The sequence below is a fragment of the Ranitomeya variabilis genome, chromosome 1 (genome assembly GCF_051348905.1).
Source record: "Ranitomeya variabilis isolate aRanVar5 chromosome 1, aRanVar5.hap1, whole genome shotgun sequence".
NCBI lineage: Eukaryota > Metazoa > Chordata > Amphibia > Anura > Dendrobatidae > Ranitomeya > Ranitomeya variabilis.
Genome location: NC_135232.1, coordinates 368,303,352 through 368,326,257, shown reverse-complemented (window position 1 = coordinate 368,326,257; position 22,906 = coordinate 368,303,352). Strand labels below are relative to the sequence as shown.

At 45.7% G+C, this 22,906-nt stretch overlaps 1 protein-coding gene across 8 annotated transcripts in view; it reads right to left on the bottom strand.

Moving 5' to 3' along the window:
* Window positions 1-21,130, bottom strand: part of TLE1 (TLE family member 1, transcriptional corepressor) — a 56,241-nt gene extending 35,111 nt beyond the window's left edge. For all 8 annotated transcript variants that reach the window (XM_077248991.1, XM_077248993.1, XM_077248994.1 and 5 more), the window contains exons 1-4: window positions 20,350-21,130; window positions 17,920-18,020; window positions 15,482-15,545; window positions 15,337-15,381 (exon numbers count right to left, since the gene is read on the bottom strand). In XM_077248991.1, the coding sequence (XP_077105106.1) occupies window positions 15,337-15,381; window positions 15,482-15,545; window positions 17,920-18,020; window positions 20,350-20,373 (234 nt within the window). In that variant the 5' untranslated portion in view covers window positions 20,374-21,130. The remainder of the gene's footprint in view (window positions 1-15,336; window positions 15,382-15,481; window positions 15,546-17,919; window positions 18,021-20,349) is intronic.
* Window positions 21,131-22,906: the final 1,776 nt, after the last annotated feature.

The following is a 22,906-nucleotide window of genomic DNA, read 5'->3' as shown; positions in this document are numbered from 1 at the left end:
CTACAATGGGTGTCAATTCTGTATCAGAGGTGCCTTTGTCTATTTTCTCTGGCCATTTTGACCATAGCACTGCTTTGACACATGATTTTAAAGATATATATCTAGAAAATATATAAAATCTCTCTCTATACACTGTGTAAAGGTTTAGGGTCACTTAAAAATTTCCTTATTTTTGAAAGAAAAGCACAGTTTTTCCAATGAAGCCAACATTAAATGATTCAGAAATACACTCTATACATTGTTAATGTGGTAAATGACTATTCTAGCTGCAAACGTCTGGTTTGTAATGCAATATCTTCATAGGTGTATAGACACCCACTTCCAACAACCATCACTCCAGTGTTCTTATGGTACTTTGTTTGCCAACTGTGTAAGAAGGCTAATGGATGGTTAGAATACCCTTGAAAACCCTTGTGCAAGTATGTTAGCACAGATGAAAACAGTTTGGCTGATTACAGAACCTATAAACCTGACCTTCCTTTGAGCTAGTTGAGAATCTGGAGCATTACATTTGTTGGTTCCATTAAACTCAAAATGGCCAGAAAAAAAGAACTTTCATGTGAAACTCGACAGTCTATTCTTGTTAAAAGTGAAGGCTATTCCATGCAAGAAAATGCCAAGAAACTGAAGATTTCCTACAACGGTGTGTACTACTCTCTTCAGAGGAGAGCACAAACAGGCTCTAACCAGAGTAGAAGGAAGTGGGAGGCCCCGCTGCACAACTGAGCAACAAGACAAGTACATTAGAGTCTGTAGTTGGAGAAATAGACGCCTCACAGGTCCTCAAATGGCAGCTTCAATAAATAGTACACGCAAAACGCCAGTATCAACGTCTACAGTGAAGAGGCGACTCCGGGATGCTGGCCTTCAGGGCAGAGTGGCAAAGAAAAAGCCATATCTGAGACTGGCTAATAAAAGGAAATATTAATATGGGCAAAAGAACACAGACATTGGAAAAAGTGTTATGGACAGACGAATCCAAGTTTGAGGTGTTTGGATCACATAGAAGAACATTTGTGAGACGTAGAACAACTGAAAAGATGCTGGAAGAGTGCGTGACGCCATCTGTCAAGCATGGTGGAGGTAATGTGATGGTCTGAGGTTGCTTTGGTGCTGGTAAAGTGGGAGATTTGTACAAGGTAAAAGGGATTTTGAATAAGGAAGGCTATCACTCCATTTTGCAATGCCATACCCTGTGGACAGCACTTGATTGGAGCCAATTTCATCCTACAACAGGACAATGACCCAAAGCACACCTCCAAATTATACAAGAACCATTTAGGGAAGAAGCAGGCAGCTGGTATTCTATCTGTAATGGAGTGGCCAGCGCAGTCACCAGATCTCAACCCAATTGAGCTGTTATGGGAGCAGCTTGACCGTATGGTACGCAAAAAGTGCCCATCAAGCCAAAATAACTTGTGGGAGGGGCTTCTGGAAGCATGGGGTGAAATTTCTCCAGATTACCTCAGCAAATTAACTGCTAGAATGCCAAAGGTCTGCAATGCTGTAATTACTGCAAAGGGAGCATTCTTTAACAAATGCAAAAGTTTGAAGGAGAAAATAATTTCAAATACAATTTTTTTTTTTTTTTTTTAAACCTTGTCAATGTCTGGTCTAGATTTTTCAATTCATTTGGCAACTCATTTGATTATTAATAAAAGTAGGAGTTCGCATGGAAAAAACACAATTGTCTGGGTGACCACAAAATTTGGAAAGGTAGTGTATCTATATATCCATCTCTCTCTATACATCTACTAATAATAAATATATATATATATATTTATTTATTAATTATGGGAGCAGAGGAAATAGAATAAAAGCAAAACGAACATGTGGCAGATGTACTGATGTACTGACAGGTCTTTTTAAGCTACCCCAATAGCAGTAGCATGTAGAAGAGGGGGTACAAAAAAAAAAAAAAGCCATATGCATGGAAGACAAAAGAATCTGCAAAAAGATTGTCTAGTGCAATGCTTCAAGGATATCAGCAATTTTGTATCTGTTGCATTTCGAGTAGTTTTACATCCAGAGTACAACGCTGTAATGTGTATACTCAACCCGACACTGCAAATCAAGATAAGCAGGAATAAACCAAATCCTTCATGCTTGAAGCAGCTCTGGCAGACAGAATAGTAATAATTGTCCAAGTTCTTTGGCACCATAAACCACAGCCTACAAAGTCAGGAAAAAGGCTCTTGTATCTGTATGGCAGCTCTCAGAACAGCTCAAGAGCCCTTAATTGTTTATGTTCTTAATGCAGACTCTCTCGAGTGTGTTCATTTTTAATAGCTGGCTCAAGTGTACAGCCTATGAAAGGACAGCAACACAACCTCACTCATTGGTTCCCACTATCTGAATGATGACCACGGTTTATTTGCAAATGACAAGCTTGGTAGCAGTGCCCTCCGTTCAAGAGCTGTCCTCCTATGTTATGCATCATTGAAATTAGCAAGAAGAAATCACAGCATCCTGCAAATGGAAGCTTGGTGCCTCAGAATACAAATTTTGCAGAGTGTCCCCCTCCCCAATCTATGGCCTAATGGACAAATTACAGTATCATCCCACCTCTGGTACAGAATTACACCATGTTCAAAATTATTATGAAAATGACATTTTTCTCGGATTTTCCTAAATGGTCGGTGCATATGACAGTCTAATAAAAGTAATCACCCTTTAGAGTATACATCGAATTTTATTGAAGAAACCTCCCAATGATAACAGTATAATCTCCAAAATGAATAAAAACTCAAAATGCACTGTTCCAAATTATTAGGCACAGTAGAATTTCTAAACATTTGATATGTTTTAAAGAACTGAAAATGCTCATTTGTGGAATTTGCAGCATTAGGAGGTCACACTCACTGAACAAAAAAGATATTTAACTCCAAAACATCCTACCAGGCCAAGTTACATGTTAACATAGGAACCCTTCTTTGATATCACCTTCACAATTCTTGCATCCATTGAACTTGTGAGTTTTTGGAGAGTTTCTGCTTGTATTTCTTTGCATGAAGTTGGAATAGCCTCCCAGAGCTGCTGTTTGGATGTGAACTGCCTCCCACCCTCATAGATCTTTTGCTTGATGATACTCCAAAGGTTCTCTATAGGGTTGAGGTCAGGGGAAGATGGTGGCCACACCATGAGTTTATCTCCTTTTATGCCCATAGCAGCCAATGACTCAGATGTATTCTTTGCAGCATGAGATGGTGGCTTGTCATGCATGAAGATGATTTTGCTCCTGAAGGCACGTTTCTGCTTTTTATACCATGGAGGAAAGTTGTCAGTCAGAAACTCTATATACTTTGCAGAGGTCATTTTCACACCTTCAGGGACCTTAAAGGGCCCTACCAGCTGTTTCCCCATGATTCCGGCGCAAAACATGACTCCTCCACCTCCTTGCTGACGTCACAGCCTTGTTGGGACACGGTAGCCATCCACCAACCATCCACTACTCCATCCATCTGGACCATCCAGGGTTCCTTGACACTCATCAGTAAACAAGACTGTTTGAAAATTAGTCTTTATGTATGTCTGGGCCCACTACAACCATTTCTGCTTGTGAACACTGTTTAGGGGTGGCCGAATAGTAGATTTATGAACCAAAGCAAGCCTTTGAAGGATTCTATACCTTGAGGTTCGAGGGACTCCAGAGGCACCAGCAGCTTCAAATATCTGTTTGCTGGTTTGTAATGGCTTTTTAGCAGCTGCTCTCTTAATCCAATGAACTTGCCTGGCAGAAACCTTCCTCATTATGCCTTTATCAGCACAAACACGTCCGTGCTCAGATTCAGCCACAAATCTCTTAGGCTACTTTCACACTAGCGTCGGGAACAACCCGTCGCTGCGCGTCGGGCCGACGTTCCCGACGCTAGTGTGGTCTCCGCCGCACAACGGGGGCAGCGGATGCATATTTTCCACGCATCCGCTGCCCCATTGTGAGGTGCGGGGATGTGCGGGGAGGTGGGGGCGGAGTTCCGACTGCGCATGCGCAGTCGGAAAAAGCGGACCGTCGGGAGCAAAAAACGTTACATGTAGCGTTTTGTTTTCCCGACGGACCGCTACCATACGCCCAAACGCCGCCAAACGCATTCACCGTTTGGAAATGCGTCGCAAATGCGTCGCAAATGCGTCGCTAATGTTACTCTATGACGAAACAACGTATCCAGCAAAAACTTTTGCTGGATGCGGCGTTTCGCAAAAACGACGCATTTGCGACGTATTGCAGTTAACGCTAGTGTGAAAGTAGCCTTAACAGTACGATGATCACACTTAAGTTTTCGGGAAATATCTAATGTTTTCATCCCTTGACCAAGGCATTGCACTATTTGATGCTTTTCGGCAGCAGAGAGATCCTTTTTCTTTCACATGTTACTTGAAAACTGTGGCCTGCTTAATAATGTGGATCATCATTTTTAAGTAGTTTTCCTTTAATTAGAATCACCTGGAAAACTAATTATCACATGTGTTTAAGATTGATGTCAGTGATCCATTAAGCCCTGAGACACAATACTATCCACGAGTTTATTTGAAAAACAAAATAATTAAGTCTTTATGATACTTAAATCCAATTTGCATAATAATTTGGAACACAGTGTATAACTCTCATTGCAGTCCATACTGCCATATTGAACCTACCACTATTTTTTTTTTTTTTTTGGGGGGGGGGGGGGGGGGAAATGACACAAAGTTGTTTTTACTTGTCAGTTCATAGAGAATCTTAAACTGCTAGCATGTGCCCTTATGCATATAAAAATACAATTATTTGGTACTGGTTACCACTCTGTTGCATTCACTTTTTATACCGCTCACCAACAACGTGATACACAGTTGTTGCTGGAAACATTGTTGATGGATAACGCTGATCACAGCCAACCACAACCAACCACAACCATTTACTATGCTGCCAACCCAACTGCTCCCAAACATGCCCAAGTTATGCAGGACCTATTCTGGGAGACATAAGCCCACAGCCACCAGTAGCATAGTGTATGTTTTACAGTCTCAACTCAAAAAGCAGGCATGTCCCCTAGATAGCAGAAACTTAAAGGACTGGCCACTACTCTTATTGATGTCCTATCCTTAGAAAAGGCCTTCAATATTTTTGTCGGTGGAGGGTGAGAACCAACACCCTCGCCAATTAGCTGTTGTTGGTGCCGGCCTGAAGTTCTCAGATGCTGCCAGAACACAAAGCAGCTACAGCCAGACACTACAGAAACGATAGAGCTGTGATTTTCAGGCAGCATCCAAGAACTTCCATCCAGCTCCAGTAACAGCTGATCAGGGGAAAAGGTGGGTACCGGTTGCTGCACCCCCACTGATTACATTTTGATGGACCATCTTAAGAATAGGCCAATTAATACAAAAAATAGTGAGCAACCTTTTTGATAATGCCCTGAACAATAATAAAAATACACCACCACATGGGAGAGATGGTTACCAAAACTCATCTGATAAAATGCCCAGGCTTGATGGGGGGGGGGAACATCACCACTTACATCTAGTACTGGCACAACAGGCCTTCCGCAACTGACATGGGGTTAAAAGGCCTGGTTCAAGAGCTCAAAACCTTCCTAGACATAAAAATGGACTTCCTGCCATTTATACTATGCAACATTGTAAACCACAAAGGAATAAAGGTCAATGTTGCACTTTTTGTCATTACTGAATCATTTGAGATAATCTGTGTGGCGGATGAGAGAAAAATCGAAGGCAGCGAGAACGCTGCAAATGGCTTATTGACCTCAGAGCAATTTTCATCTCCATCTGTCTAACAGCAGACATATGGGAAAGGGGGGAAAGAAGCTCTCTGCGCCGAGCGTTCTTCCTTTTTAAATCCACGCCACTCTTCTTAAATGCTTGGCACTCATTATGTAAACCAGGAATCCATTAATTGATTGGTTAAGAAGAAACCACACAAAACACAGCAGTGTCACCCCTCCCCCAACCAGTTTTTAAAAGGCAGGCCATGAATATTTAAAGCATAGTCAAATGACACTTAAAATTATTTTTTTTTTTCCTAACAAACTTACTTCGCCATTAGAAAGCAAACTTTCTGAAAAGGTGAATGACAAGCGCATTTGTGAAGTAGTAAGAAGTGATCCATTTAAAAGCGAAATCCTATGGATCTGGAAGCCGCAGTCCCTATAGTATATCAATGTCAAACAGCATGTCAAGCCGAGAATCAATTCAGGTATATGCCACTGCCAAATTTCTCCGATCCCAAATGAGCTTAAAAATTATTTTATTGCTCAAAATTTAATTTGTTCCAACTCATGTCTCCATGACAACGTTGGCTAACCCTGCAAATCATTTGGGTAATTGGATATCTTATCTCTCTATTGCTCTCAAATCGAATGATTCTGCTGGAATTGGGAGCAGCCAATCAAATTTACAGGTCTCCTGAGTAAAAGGCTTAGGAAAGTAGCCACATTCATCTCCTCTTTACTGCCATATTAACTGGGATATGACAAACTGCAGAGGCTGGCTCTCGAAGAGCATGTGGGATTAGCAGCAGTTATCTCTGCATGCCCTTCCGACATTCATTCATGTACCAATATAGTGCACCCATAACGCCCAGATCTTCATTTTAGCTTTTCTATCACAATACACAGACTTCTGCAGCGTTCATGCACAACCAACAGACTTAGACGGGATGACCCAGGAATAAAGTATGTTCTAATCAATAGATCTTGTAATAAGTTCCACAACTGGATGCATAAAAGAAAAAGTTCTGCATTGCGAAGCTTATAAAAGGTGCCCCTACTTTTTATGACCAATGCAAGAACATGGTCAGCATATACCACAATTCCTGGCCTTATAGAATAAGTGATTATACAGATGAAACAGTAGTTTGCCGCTTTCTGTCCGGTAACATTTACCTGCCTGTTTTATCACAGGAATGAATATTTCTGCTGTCTGAGCTCATTATGAATTAAGTGGGGTATGCCCCCCAGCAGTCTGAGAGCTCATATTTCACTGACTTGATTTATGAGGAACTCAGAGGGCTGAAGATGTGACAGAAACATTCATGTGATAGAGCAGGCAGGTAAGCGTTTTCCCTCACAGAATCAGCTGTCCTGTCTGTATACTCTTTTGCTTCCTCCCCTGCCCAGGAGCTATGGTATGTACAGACCATGTCCCTGTAAGGTCAGACAGCCATTACATAGCACATTTATAAGATATCAGCACAGGAACATTTTATTTTTGTTTAACACATCAAACGTGGAACTAATTATTTCAAGAACTATTGATTAAAATGCATTTTGCTCTTAGTACAACTCTTCGTTGTCCAGAGCTCTTATCGGACACATTAACAATTACAACTCCCTCTGGGGATAACAAGTCTCAAGACTCTTGACAGACAAAAAAAAAAAAAATGTAAATAAAAAAATATATATATATATATATATTTTTTTTTTTCCTTGCACGCCTCAACCATAGACTATCTAGTACAGCAGCTCACGCAGACCACGTTTTACTATTTTGTGAGCGATACTGATTGTAGGCCAACTTTGACAGTAAAATATATTGTACAAAAACAGAATACTTAGCAAAAACCCTCTCAAATAAAAATCACACAGAGCAAAACTATGAAGTATGGGCGTCTTTCAGCCTCAATGTCCCAAAGTGAGGGCTACAGCACATCTTCCAGCCCGAGAGCATGATGTCCAGCTCACTAGCAGCTGTAACTGCTGCTGACATGAAGCCAATTGGCAGCAGGAGACCCTTGTCAGGCTCTCCAGTTCTGCTCTTGTACATCTTTAGCATGTCAGAACTTTTAACCATAGTTTGAAACATGATAACCCTTGAGTGCCTGACACGTCTGAGACATCACACTGTTTTCACAATATAGAGCTCAAACTTAGTGAGGGTCAGGGGAGGGGAAAAAAAAGCCAATTTGGCATTACTCAAAATACTTTCACTAACTTGAGCACATGAAAATGTCAGCAATCAAGCAGGTGTCATGCTGTCACAAAGTGAACCTTTGGCTCACAGACATCAGTCATGGCATAAAAATACTACAGGCTGCAATTAGCAACAGATGACAGCATGACCACTTAAGTGAAAAGCTAGAGCACGCACATACCAGAATACTACCATTAATAAGTGGCTGGCAATCACGCCAAGTGGTGGAGACCAAACAATCCACACAAACTAATAAAGATAATGAGCGCTTAACTGCTCTACAGTTGACAGCTGGCCTTACAAATAATGGCACCATACCCCAACATGTTAGGGTGACAACTGTACACCAAAGGGTGACAATACAAGGAACACATTTAGCGCCAAATTCGCTTTTAACATAAGCAGTCCCCATCTACAGTGTAAAACTATTGTCCTACCATTGAAGTGGGGTCAAATGTAAACTGAAATATACTATGACGTTTGCCACAAGGCATGTCCACCGAATCCCACAGTGAGAAAAATGGCTGCCAATATTGTTGAAAAGGTGCAATTACACCACACAATGAACCACAAAGAGTGAAAGTCGCATTGAAAGTTCTGAACCACAGTGTTGGTCTTTTTTTTTTTTTTTTTTTAATATTCTTTTGAGCAAGTTTGAGTTTACAGGAGCGACCAGTACTTTATTTTATTTATTGATTTTTTTAATTTTGCGACATATGACTTTAAAGGGAACCTGTCACCCCCAAAATCGAAGGTGAGCTAAGCCCACCGGCATCAGGGGCTTATCTACAGCATTCTGTAATGCTGTAGATAAGCCCCCGATGTATCCTGAAAGATGAGAAAAAGAGGTTAGGGATGTGCACACGCTGCGGATGTTTCTGTGGGTCCGCAGCAGTTTCCCATGCGTTTACAGTATAATGTAAACCTATGGGAAACGAAATCCGCAGTGCACACGCTGCAGAAAAAAACGCGTGGAAACGCAGCGGTTTACATTCCGCAGCATGTCAATTCTTTGAGCGGATTCCGCTGCGGGTTTACACCTGCTCCAATAGAAAACTGCAGGTGTAAACCCGCAGCGGAAACCGCAATAGAAACCGCAATAAATCCGCAGGAAAAACCGCAGCGGTTTTGCCCTGCGGATTTATCAAATCCGCTGCGGAAAAATCCGCAGTCCTCCAGATTACGTGTGCACATACCCTTAGATTATACTTACCTGGGCAGGCTGCCCGATCCGATGGGCGTCACGGTCCGGGGCCTCCCATCTTCATAGGATGATGTCCTCTTCTGGTCTTCACGCGGCGGTTCCGGCGCAGGCGCACTTTGTCTGCCCTGTTGAGGGCAGAGCAAAATACTGCAGTGCACAGGCGCCGGGCCTTGCTGACCTTTCCCGGCGCCTGCGCACTGCAGTAGTTTGCTATGCCCTCCACAGGGCAAAGTATGCCTGCGCCGATTCTGCGGCGTGAAGACAAGAAGAGGACGTCATAAGAAGATGGGAGGCCCCAGACCACGACACCCATCGGACAGGACCGGGACCGCCCCTGGGTGAGTATAATCTAACCTCTTTTTCTCATCTTTCAGGATACATCGGGGGCTTATCTACAGCATTACAGAATGCTGTAGATAAGCCCCTGATGCCGGTGGACTTAGCTCACCTTTGATTTTGGGGGTTCCCTTTAAAATATAATGTATCATTAAAGGTAACCGGTCACCTCCAGAGCGAGCAGTCAGTGAGCAGGAGAGTGCTCCCTGCACTGCCCCAATGACGAAGCGAACAGCAGCCGGTAGAAAGGAAACGTCATTTTTTTCCTCCCTGTAGTCGCTTCTCTAATAAGCTAACAATTTATATGAACACCATAGGCCCGATTCATCAAGACTAGAGTCGTTCATGCTGGTCTTGATGAAGAGGCTTGCTGGAGTCAGACACTTCCGATTCACAAACAGGTCCACACCGCTTCATGAATCAGGAGCATCTGACGAGTGCCTCCCCAAAAATCCTACTCCACTCAGGTACTGGAGTAAGATTTCTGTTATAGGGAACTCCACAGCTTGTCATGAAACAGACGAGAAGTGGCATCCCTCACAGTGACCCAGCGCTGCAAAAAAAAAAAAAAAAAAACACACCACACCCCACATTCATTTTCCCCTACATTAAATCAATCTTCATTTTCTTATGGATGGCAAACGTTACAGATATGCCATGCCACCTAATTAGCACTGCATGGACAGGACTGGTATGGATTTTTTCAAACTGTTAAACAAGTGGTATTAACAACCTCCTTGTGAGCTTCAATGTATTGGCTGGAAATCCCAATGGCTTCCCCTACTCATGCATTTATTTCCTTACATTTGTCAATAAATTGACAACTCACCTTTCCGACTTCTTGTAATAGACGGAAGAACGAACAAGCATTAACACTTCCAATAACGGTGGTCACTGACAACTATTTCTAATGATGTGGAATAAATAAGCCAGAGTTATATACTTAAAGGGGGTTTTCCACTACTAGGACGACCCCTTTTGATCAAAATGTTTGGCCCCCATAAAATAAAGCCTATACTCTCTTCCAGTGCTGGCTCAACTCCGTCTCCCCAGGGCTCTCGTGCAGTTTTGTGACAAGTGACGCCGGCGCTCAATCAGTGCTGGCGTCACGGTCTCCATCTTGGAAGAAAACAGCAAACGCGAAGAGGAAGTCAGATCAGCTGCAGCCCGGACTTTCTCTTCATGTTTGATTTGTCCAAAGGATAACAGTGACGCCAGCGCCGATTAGGTGCCAGCATCACGTGTCACACCACCACGCGAAAGCCCCAAGAGACAGTGCCAACACAAGAGGGCGGTAGCAGCTTTATTATTTTAATCGGGGCCAAGCAAAGGGTATGACAAGAAGTTGTCCAAGTAGTGGAAAACTTTAAGGTCCTTATCGTTTACCAGTGAATAAGTCTTTCCCCTAATTTTTACGTGTGTAAAGATGATAAACTGCAATTTCCCCATACAAAATGGTCAGTCGTGTTCTATAAAAGGGAGGGCAGTCTGTGGAAAAGTAAGATTTCCCCTGCAACATTCAATGGGCCTAAGCCACAATACGAGAGTCCGTGGACAGCTCTCCATGGTACTGTTTCTGGAGGATTGCATGGTCTTATTTTAGGTAACCAACTTAATTACATTGCCTGTAGTAGGCAGAATGTCAAAAAAAAAAAAAAAAAAATAGAATTCTGCAGTGGCTTGTCGATGCCAGAAAACAGAGGTTAAAAAAGAAAAGCAGGTGGTTAGAGGGTCAAAATTACAGGGACATGTAAAATGTTCATTACAGGGCAGGTCTTGTGCATCATGCCTATTCAGAGAGAGACACAAAGCCCTGATCTATCACTTCAGCAAGAGAGAATACTGTTTCCAAGGACAATTTTACGGTTCCTCAATAGGCTCTGTGATCAATCTCCTGGGGGTCACTTGACCAGGGAGGAGGAGGGGGATCTCATCTTACACTAAAGCCTTTTTCAGGATGAGGCACTATATAATACTGCAGGCACAAACACCACTTCATGCAGCCAAATGCTAGCCACAACGTGCATTGCCATCATAGAGCACATTCCAGGAAACCAGCTGGTGAAGGACAAAATATATATCTGCACATATTTACCAAGTACATATCCCATTCACGCATCACAGTGCTAAGAGATGACAGTAGTCAGGCGGCTTTCACAAAATGTACGCAAAGCATCTACACAGCAGCCAGGGCGGAAGAATGTTAACGCTGTCTCTACGGATTTCATCTGCCCCTCTTCCCATCTCCCAGTAACAAAGATGTTGTCAGAAATGACATTTTTTTGCGTCCCCAGATGATTCCTTGCTACCATTTGGTTATAAGCCATAAAGCAGGAATAATTTCAGCCTGTCAGGAGTCTAGCTAATGCCCAGTTTTCCCCTAGAGAGAATTCCTGTCAAACGTAATGAGTGCTCCAAAGGCCCTCTCTACAACATAATGAGCACTTAGGCCATGCTGGTGATCAGTCAGCAAAAAGCAGCAATTGGAGCCCGCCTGCACCCCGGGGTCTACACGTCACCAGTTTTAATAAGAATTATGATTACTACCTACCAAATGCCTCCTTACTATTATTAATGGCTACAACCAAAGAAAAAAAAAAAAAACATCTCAAGCACTAGTTTTTGAAGGATAAAGAGGTAAAATCTGACACTACTGATGAGCGCCAAGTCACAATCCTGCTCTGTAAGAATTCAGTGCGGCAGGTATAAATGACCCCTAAAGAGATTGGGAGCCCTCACGGGCAGGGTCCTCTCCTCCTGTACCAGTTGGGACTTGTATTGTTCAAGATTAATGTACTTGTTTTTAATATGTACACCCCTGCTAACATGTAAAGCGCCATGGAATAAATGGTTGTATAATAATAAATAATAATAATAACAATAACAATAATAATAATAATAAAGAGCTACATAGTCCCACTACACACAAGTCAGCAGAGAGCACGTTGGGAATATTAGTTATTACACCAGGCACCAAAATAGCAGACCTTGTGACCCAATTAAGACATCATGCTGACTTATGCCATGAAAAATACCAATATAAAACCATCGCCAGTCAAAACAGATTTTATATCTCTCCCTATAAAGATGCACACGTGTTACACTGGACGCACACAGGAGGAAACAATCCTTTCCACAAGAACCCACGTGATCTTCGGCAATGGACAAAGCAGCTTTCTTGGAACCATTTACAGCAGACATGTGAATGCTAATGTCTACCCTACAGCCACATATAGACTAAGAAACCCCCCACAGTCACTCAGCTCCTTACAATTGCTAGCTAAAGGTCTTTGAATATACTCAAGACCCGAAGCCTGAACTAATCAATTTCTCTGCTGTGCCCTGGTCGGTCAGCCATGCTCTTTAATTTAATGAAACAAGAATTTTAGACGGAGTAGCACATATACATCAAGCACGAAGTGTATTGTTGCACTTTGAAATGTGTCCAACTGTGCAACTTCATCTAATGATAATCTTTTTTAAGAGGCAATCGATTTCTTAAAGACTTATTGTACCATCATCTTGATGAAAAAGTGAGCGTCAGCATATCTGCTGAATACTTACACCCTGCCATTAATGCTTTCTTTGGCAGACAATACGAGCTCAATTGAGGGTCCTCTGGGTTGAGCAATCATTTAGCCGCTCTTCTCTTATGAGGCCCTTAGTGCCTTGTTCCAGTTCAATACTCTCTTTATTCACCATTAGCGTGGTCATAAGTGAGAACTTTATGGGATCACGCAAACCATAAGCTCATACCTCAGGTTTCCAATTCCAACGACCTAATTGTACTTCTTCAATGCCGAGATTTTGTAAGCTAGCTGAAGCTTCCTTGAAGTATCAAGTTCAGCATGTTAAGTAGTCACCAGGTAAGAGAAGACATGAAAAGATGTCTGCCACCTTAAAGGGTTGTCCACTACTCATACAACCCCATCTCAAATCAGCATGTTTCACACCAGTAAATACCATTTTTACTCCCCTCCGATGCCGTTTGCACTCCCGGGGCTCACATCACATTGTTGTCACACCAGCCCTAAATCCAATCAGAGCTGGCTTCTCTATCCCCACCTTCGGACATATCAGACATCAAGAGGAAGTCAGGGGCAAGCCTCAGCTGCGAGTTCCTCTAGATGTCAGATTTGTCCGAAGGTGGAGATCAAGAAGCCAGCGCTGATTGGACGCAGGGCTCGCATGCCGCTGGAACCGCAGTGTTATTTTACAGAGGACAAAACATGCTCATTGACATGGAGCTGTCTGAGTAGAGGACAACCTCTTTAGGAGATCAGTCCATTAAGTGTCCCACATGTGCCATCCATTCTTTAAAGGGAACCTATCACCCCGTTTTTTAAAGATTAGATAAAAATAGTGTGAAATAGGGGCAGAGCTGGGCTTTACATTAGTGCCTTTTTGGTGCCTTTACACCCCCATTAGGCTGCCGAAATACCTTTGTGAAGTGGCCGTTTTGTCCTGTCACTCAAGTTGGTCAGGTCGGATGGGCGTGGTCACAGCGCTGTTTCTCCCCCAGATCAGGCTCATCATTACATTGGTGGCGTAGTGGTGTGCGCATGTCCAAGGTCCCGAATCCTGCACAGGGGTGTGAAAATAGCAGCGATGTCCGTTATTCCATTGGTGGTCGGTGGGCGCGGCCATCTTGCTTTGGCCGCGCGTGCGCAGAAGCGGCGCTCTGCTGGCCGCGGCTTCAAGAAAATGGTCGCGGGCATCCGCGCGTGCGCAGATGGCTATCGCGGCGGCCATTTTCGTGAAGCCGAGATGCGAACTCTGCTTCACGAAAATGGCCGCCGCGATAGCCATCGGCGCACGCGCGGATGCCCGCGGCCATTTTCCTGAAGCCGCGGCCAGCAGAGCGCCGCTTCTGCGCACGCGCGGCCAAAGCAAGATGGCCGCGCCCACCGACCACCAATGGAATAACAGACATCGCTGCTATTTTCACACCCCTGTGCAGGATTCGGGACCTTGGACATGCGCACACCACTACGCCACCAACGTAATGATGAGCCTGATCTGGGGGAGAAACAGTGCTGTGACCACGCCCATCCGACCTGACCAACTTGAGTGACAGGACAAAACGGCCACTTCACAAAGGTATTTCGGCAGCCTAACGGGGGTGTAAAGACACCAAAAAGGCACTAATGTAAAGCCCAGCTCTGCCCCTATTTCACACTATTTTTATCTAATCTTTAAAAAACGGGGTGATAGGTTCCCTTTAAGTCACTAAAGCTTGATACATGCCACACAAACCTACGGATAAAATTCTGTCTGTACATAAGTCTTTTCAACGTCTTATTTCCACCAATAAAACCTATTCCAGAACTTAGTTTCAAGAACCAGTCAGCAGTTATTACTCCTAAAAATTTATAAATACATTGCCAACTCTTTTTGTCAAACATGTGCGCCCTGAAATAGTCTGCTATAGCAACACATTGGACAGCATCAGACACCACCCCCAAAACTGGTAATACCTAATTGTCAATTTATAGATCATTTATAAAAGAGGAAAGAAAGGAGATATTTAAAGACCAGTAATACATTACTAAAAGATGTCAAGAGAGCTGATAGGTCCTCTTAAGGCTGGATTCACATATCCATGCGTCACGATCAGTGTGAACCGGACAAGGATCTCATGACTCGAACTCAACAATCTTATATATACCCAAGAGGCTGTCAAGTTTGGATTAGAGACCTGCGCTTCACAGACTGACACATGGATGTGTGAATGTGTCCATCCTGCAAGAGAAAGCCATGAAGAATGAACATAATATATAAACATATCTATCTCCTAGCAAGTTATTCCACAAATGATCTCAAACAACCAGGAGCATATAACTGATAAAAGCACGAGCAGCAGACAATGGCGCACCAACTACGTAACCTACCTGTTTATGCATTTCAATGTTCAGTCCATAAGACATCTCATAGTACTGTGGAAGGGGGGGGGGGGGGGCAAAAGAAAAAAAAAATGAATGTTACAACAACTAAGTAACTAAATGAAAAGAAATCCACTACTGGAAGGCAACCTACCATCACATAATGCCTCTGCATCTCTGTCTTTTCACTTGCCAGTTTTTCACATTCCATCTTAAGGCTGTGGAAGATAAAAATACATAGGAATAAAGCAAGTTTTCAAGAAGTAAATGCTTTTATGTACATAAATCTAGATGAGTAACCATGTTTTGCTGCCCCATCTGAAAACTGCATAAAGTAAGGGCAAAGCCCGCTACTGCAGTGCTGTGTCAAAGTCAAGAGGTCTGGTTAACCCTGCCCTTTACCCCCATCCCCAAAATAATTGTCAGATCCCAGCCTAGTACAAAAAAGATAGAGAAATAACTCCTTAGAAAAAATATATATAGTGGTGTATCCTGCGACGTTTCGGCTCAAGGCGTGAGCCCTTCTTAAGTGGTCAAAGCAAATAGAGTACCAAAAAGTGCCAAATACAAAGCAGCCTTATTAACACCTGATATAATAATTAATAAAGAGACAAAAAGCAGCGATGGGGGTGGAGGAAAAAACCATGTCTGTAACCGAATGTAGCTGGTGCAGAACGTTCCATAATTCCTCATGGTGGGACCCCCCGGGATAGCGAGACCTGTGACCGTTACTGGAGACGCCGCTGCCGTTCTCCCACTTGTGCAGCAGACCGTTTTCCACACAGTCACTCATTTACTATGTAAACAGCCTTATTACTGCTAAGCAGCTCCTGGAGGTAAACAGCTCAGGCTCATCTGCTGTTTTCTAGGTAAGATTTTGTTACAAAATGAAGAGCAAATATTGACAATTCTCAGGCAGGTAAAAAACAGAGCGCAGGAGGAGAGAGACAACTTTATTTGTACAGGACGAACCAGTCCGAAAACAATGGTACGTCTGACGAGCATCGCCACCTACTGGGGACGCAGAGAACTGCAGCATTCAGTGACATGTCATGAATGAAGCTAGAGGGAAAACTGGAAAGCAAGAAGGGTCCTATAAGGCTCGGAATCTGCTGCTCGTCTGGCCATTTTTACTAGGATTGCTTTATTTTACTAACTTAGGAAAATATAGGAATGTTTCTCTAAAACTGGCTGGACACTTTACATGGCAGCATTTTTTACCCAAACAGCAAAGTGCACACTCGGTGCGAATGGAATAAACTCCACGCCAGCTAATCACAGGAAGAGCTGGGGATGCCGTCAGGGAAGAGGAGGTTCTCTGGGCTCCAGGCCAGCCACCAGAATGCCAACATGGGAAAAGGATCCTGCAGATCCATTCACACCAGCTCTAGGTCAGAATGCGATGGGGCAGCAACTTCTCTTCCCTTAGAAGAAAATTATCAGGTGCGGTATCCCAAACTTCCTCCCCGCAGCTACTGAACAAGACCTGGCGCTAGAGGACCTCCTATACACAGATGGCTGGCCGGGATTGGCCAAAGGAGTAGGTTGGAAAGAAACTCATCTTATTGCAAGACCATAATCAAGCCCCACTCCAATGGGGCTTCTAATGTAAGGTCCCTGACCCTAGTCTCATACCGGCCATGCTGGGCCCACTCTGCCAACTTGTGGCTGACCCCCAAAATCAGAGGTAACGGTCTCAAGCTCTCAGTGTAAGTCTATGAGAGCATCGTTCTGGCTCTCAGGCTTACATAGGGTTGTGACTTTCAAATCGCCCAGCAAACACTGGAACAATAAGAGTGGCGCCAATAAATGATGAAGACTAGGGACAGGAAACTGACATCAGCAGCACCACTCTAGGACCGAACGAACGTACGTACGTACGTACATACCGTATTATTTATTATTTTTTTTATTGCAGCAGCTACGTATATACAGTATAGATCTTTGGGCCAAGCCCTAGAGCCACCTCTCTACCAGCACCGACCGTGTGCTTCCAATCACTCATTATGCAGGAACGTGTAGATTTGTATGACCGGATTGCCTTCCAGCAGTTACAGTGCAGCCACCCCACTTTATGGCAGCCACCTTCGGACCACCTCTCCAGCCCATTACCCAGGGAGTCAATGACGTCTATACATATACTACTGGAGATATATAACCTATAACTTGACAGGCTTAGCTATACATATGATCAAAAGAGGCTCGATCCTTCCAGAAGAATTTTCTGAGATTTGGACTTTTTAAAATCGATATAAAGAATGTGAAAGGACAAAAATATATAAGATTTCCACATTGTTCAAGTTCTCTCTGTGCCCTGCCGCCAAACCCACACTACCCAGATTGCATGGATGCAGTGCCCACCATAGGCCCAGAGTAATAACGCCAGGTGACATCTCACCACGTGTGGGACCTCTATGCCTTCAGAATAAAAAAAAAAAAAAAAAAAAAAAGGTTTAACGAAAAATACTTCTTACACTAAAGATGGCATTTGCTTCAGATATTTAAGACATGGAGGTGCCAAGTTAAGGCTTTATACGGCAGACCACGCACACGCCGAGGTACAGACCCTTCCACCTCCCCTTAGATACTCACCTGTGATACTGCGCTTGGAGAAACTGAAATTCCTCCTTAATCCGGTCCAACGACTCCGGGATGGTGAACTTAAAAGGCTGGCCTGCGGCCTGGTGCGGCGTCTGAGGAACCAAAAGACAGGAATTACATTAAATATTAAAACTTCAATACAGCTTCCACTGGAATGATACTGGAGGCGACGCAGACATAATACCCTGCAGTCCGATTCCCACAACAGCCTCATAGAAGCCACCAAGAAATGTTTCCATATGACTTGCCAAGCAAAGCAGGAATGCTGATTAACTCCTCTGACACCAGAAGGCCAGATTCCCAGCAAACACAGCCAATATTGTTCTGCGGAAGGAGGAGGTGCGACACTGTACCAACCCCCCAGCCGGGACCTCACCTGCAGGACAGAAATAGCTGGAGCCCCCCCAGGTCTCAGTACGTCACGTCCATGCCCTGGGACTAGTGCATCTATCTGTGACAGAAATCATGAGCAGGACAATAGACGGGCAATGGTGGCTCCACCACGGGACCCCCAAGGTGTCCTCTCCAATAGGACCAGTAGCCCAAAATGGACCTTATCTCCCCGACATCTGATGGAGGAGTCAGAGGACCCCCATCCACAACAAACAGATATTGGTCTCAATGCCTATGGGGGTCTAATGAGAGAGAAGGAGAACGCATCCTGCCAAGAGGCCTCATCTATAAGGGAAGCAACAATCATCCCCCCACCATACTGTGTCCACAGAAGAGCGCACACACAGACTACGGGGGTCCACAGGCACTGCTAGGCCTCATCTATAAGGGAAGGAACAATCATCCCCCCACCATACTGTGTCCACAGAAGAGCGCACACACAGACTACGGGGGTCCACAGGCACTGCTAGGCCTCATCTATAAGGGAAGGAACAATCATCCCCCCACCATACTGTGTCCACAGAAGAGCGCACACACAGACTACGGGGGTCCCACAGGCACTGCTAGGCCTCATCTATAAGGGAAGGAACAATCATCCCCCCACCATACTGTGTCCACAGAAGAGCGCACACACAGACTACGGGGGTCCACAGGCACTGCTAGGCCTCATCTATAAGGGAAGGAACAATCATCCCCCCACTATACTGTGTCCACAGAAGAGCGCACACAAACTACGGGGGTCCACAGGCACTGCTAGGCCTCATCTATAAGGGAAGGAACAACCATCCCCCCACTATACTGTGTCCACAGAAGAGAGCACACAGACTACGGGGGTCCCACAGGCACTGCTAGGCCTCATCCATAAGGGAAGGAACAACCATCCCCCACTATACTGTGTCCACAGAAGAGCGCACGCACAGACTACGGGGGTCCACAGGCACTGCTAGGCCTCATCTATAAGGGAAGGAACAATCATCCCCCCACTATACTGTGTCCACAGAAGAGCGCACACACAGACTACGGGGGTCCCACAGGCACTGCTAGGCCTCATCTATAAGGGAAGGAACAATCATCCCCCCACCATACTGTGTCCACAGAAGAGCGCACGCACAGACTACGGGGGTCCCACAGGCACTGCTAGGCCTCATCTATAAGGGAAGGAACAATCATCCCCCCACTATACTGTGTCCACAGAAGAGCGCACACAGACGACGGGGGTCCACAGGCACTGCTAGGCCTCATCTATAAGGGAAGGAACAATCATCCCCCCACCATACTGTGTCCACAGAAGAGCGCACGCACAGACTACGGGGGCCCCACAGGCACTGCTAGGCCTCATCTATAAGGGAAGGAACAATCATCCCCCCACCATACTGTGTCCACAGAAGAGCGCACGCACAGACTACGGGGGTCCCACAGGCACTGCTAGGCCTCATCTATAAGGGAAGGAACAATCATCCCCCCACTATACTGTGTCCACAGAAGAGCGCACACAAACTACGGGGGTCCCACAGGCACTGCTAGGCCTCATCTATAAGGGAAGGAACAACCATCCCCCACTATACTGTGTCCACAGAAGAGCGCACGCACAGACTACGGGGGCCCCACAGGCACTGCTAGGCCTCATCTATAAGGGAAGGAACAATCATCCCCCCACCATACTGTGTCCACAGAAGAGCGCACACAGACTACGGGGTCCCACCAGGACCACACAGAATCAGGATCCCTGGCAGGTGGGCTGCCTCTTCCCCTCACAGCAGATTCTCAGGACATAAATCCACACACTAGGCGAGATGTACCAAGAGCATCACAAAGGGCCCTGCAGGCTTTTGTTCTCTGTTAGCAGCCACCAGGCCTCAGCGATGACTGCACACCACAACCAGCAGCCAGGGGGCAGCAGTGAGACAGGGGGCCGAGCCCTCCCCACGTGGGGACACGGGCTGAGGGAAACCTGGCACCAACCAGGAAGTCCAGGCTCGTCGGCAGCACAATGGGGGCAGAGTCCGGTGATGGGTGGGCGCCACTCACCGGGTGTCTGCTCTGGGGAAACATGGCTCTCCCGGCCGCGGCTTTACCCCTCGGCAGCTCAATTCTCGACGCCTTCGGCCGACTCCAGTGATGGCAGGAAGCGTGCTGGGGCCAGTAGTGCGCGGGCGGAGAGCTACAAGCACCGTGCCCAGCCCGCCAGCATCCTAGCGCCGCGTCCTTTGTCTGGGGCAGAGCCCGGCTCGCCAAACTTTCCGGGGCCAAGTTTCCAACGGTCTCCGGGGAAATGCTGAGCGGATAGATCCACAAGGCGGGGGTCCCCAACTACCGGGGGCTCAGTGCACACGGCGGGGGGCTCGGTGCGAGGCGATGCAGCAGCAATCCGTAAACATCCAGATGGACTCCGGTAACAGCCCGGCCGGCAGTCAGCAGCTCCGGCCACGGAAACCGCACAAGTTCTCCCAACACACTAAACCCGGGCGGGCGTGGTGCAGACGAGATGCCGAACACGGGATCCAGGCCTCGGCGGAGACGGGACACAAACGACTCGGGCCGCCCTCTCCTCTCCACAACTGGTTACATTAACACGCGGTTTCACACTCCTCCAGCTAACCAGCACCCAGCCCCGCCCAGACCATGCTAGGCTCGGCGCGTCTCGGCCAATCACATCACTGCTGGACCAACGTGGGGTCATGACGTGTCCTAAACAGCACAACCAATCAGCGCTCTCCCCTTGTCATTCCTGGGGAAGCCTTCCACCCGGACAGCAGGGCACAACAAACAGCCAATAGAGTGAGGGCTGGGGAGGAGCTTAGTGGCAGGCAGCGAGGGAAGGGCGGCGAAATGGAGAAGTAGCTGCCTGACTGTCAATCAAAGTAACGTGGGGCCGAGAGCGTCAAGCGGCGTGTGTATGTTTATAACTCTTGGCTATGTGCTGGAGCCTCTCTGGGCGGTATATGGGGGCAGCCTCTCCAGCTTACACCCGACCGTCACCTTACCGGTATTGGCTGTCAGGAGTTCCAGATAGCGCCGACATGTGCCCCAGTGCTGTACAGAAGCTCTAAGGCCAAGGGGTGCGACATAAGGGCGCGGTACCGCCTGCTGAAGGGGTTGTGGGCGCGATGAGCCCATCCAACCCCCCCATAGTTCCATACTTCTCCCACATTTTCCCACACTTGTCACCAGTGGCGTAACTACAAAGTTATGGGCCCCCATGTCAACATTTATTACATTAATGTCCCTCACTAACCTCTGTAATGTGCTAGTGCGGATAGCATACAAGGCATATAGATAGATAGATATATACATATATATATATACACAGTGCCCAATCCTGCTTCCATTTAGCAGCGGGTCAGTGCGTAGCTCAGTAAAGGCTTCTGCACTCCAGATCTCCGCAGATCTAGGGGTTTTATGGGATACCAATGCATTTAAAAAAAATACAAAAGTTTGCTGAGGGTATGTTTCCACGGTCAGTAAACACTGCAGGTTGGACGCTGTGTACATCTGCAGAGTCAAATCCGCGTAGTAAGTGCGGTAACGCGCAGCTTACTACACGTGTACTAATTTACATAATGGCTTACCTTGTGCCATAGCTGGAAGTTCACATCCACTGCAGTTCTCGCGATGAGATCAGCTCACCAGGGGAACTGCCATACACGTGACCGCCTGGGTTAGCTCCGATCACTAGCAAAATTCTCAAGGTCAGCTGACCGCGAAAACTGCAATGCAGGTGACCGCTAGAGACTGAGTTATCTCCGGTGGTCATCTACAAACTCTGCTGTTTCTGGATATCAGGCTGAATGGTGGCGTCATGATTGAGGGCGTCGGGGATTAGGCGATGCAGTAAGTATGGTAAATTAAGATTATTAAAGGACTTTATTCTGGCCATGTGTTTATTGACCTTATAACTATAGGATTAGTAATGGATAGGTGTCTTATAGACGCCTCTCCATTACTAAGCGGTGGGCTTGATGTCACCTGACAATACACAGGTGACATCAACCCCACAAATATTACCCCACTTGCCACCGCTACAGGGCAAGTGGGAAGAGCTGGGTAAAGTGCCACAATTGGCGCATCTTTGGATGTGACAGTTGGGGGGCTGCGGGCTGCTATTTTTAGGCTGTTGAGGGACAAAATTCATGGGCCTCACCAACCTGAGAATACCAGGCCACAGCTGTCTGCTTTTTCCTTGGCTGGTTAACGGAGGCCCCATGCCATTTTCTTTGGAGGGGATCCAACTATTTTTGCTAACCTTCCAAGGTAAGCAGACTGCTGTGGCCTGGTATTATCAGGCTGGTAAGGTTCATGGATATTGGATCCTTACCAGCCTGAAATACCAGTGTCTGAGTAGTCTGATTTACTCTGGCTGGTTAACATATATATGGGGACCCCACTCTATTTTTTAATTATTTATTTACTAAAAAGGAGGGGACCTCTCTCTGTGCTTTCCTCCACTTTCTGTGTCATGAACGCCCGGCTGTGTCACAAGATTCACCGTTATGTAAATTAGTACACATGCATAGTAAGCTGCGTGAGGCTGGGGTCACACATGCGTGTTTTACGTACGTAAGAGCGCAAAAACTACGTACGTAAA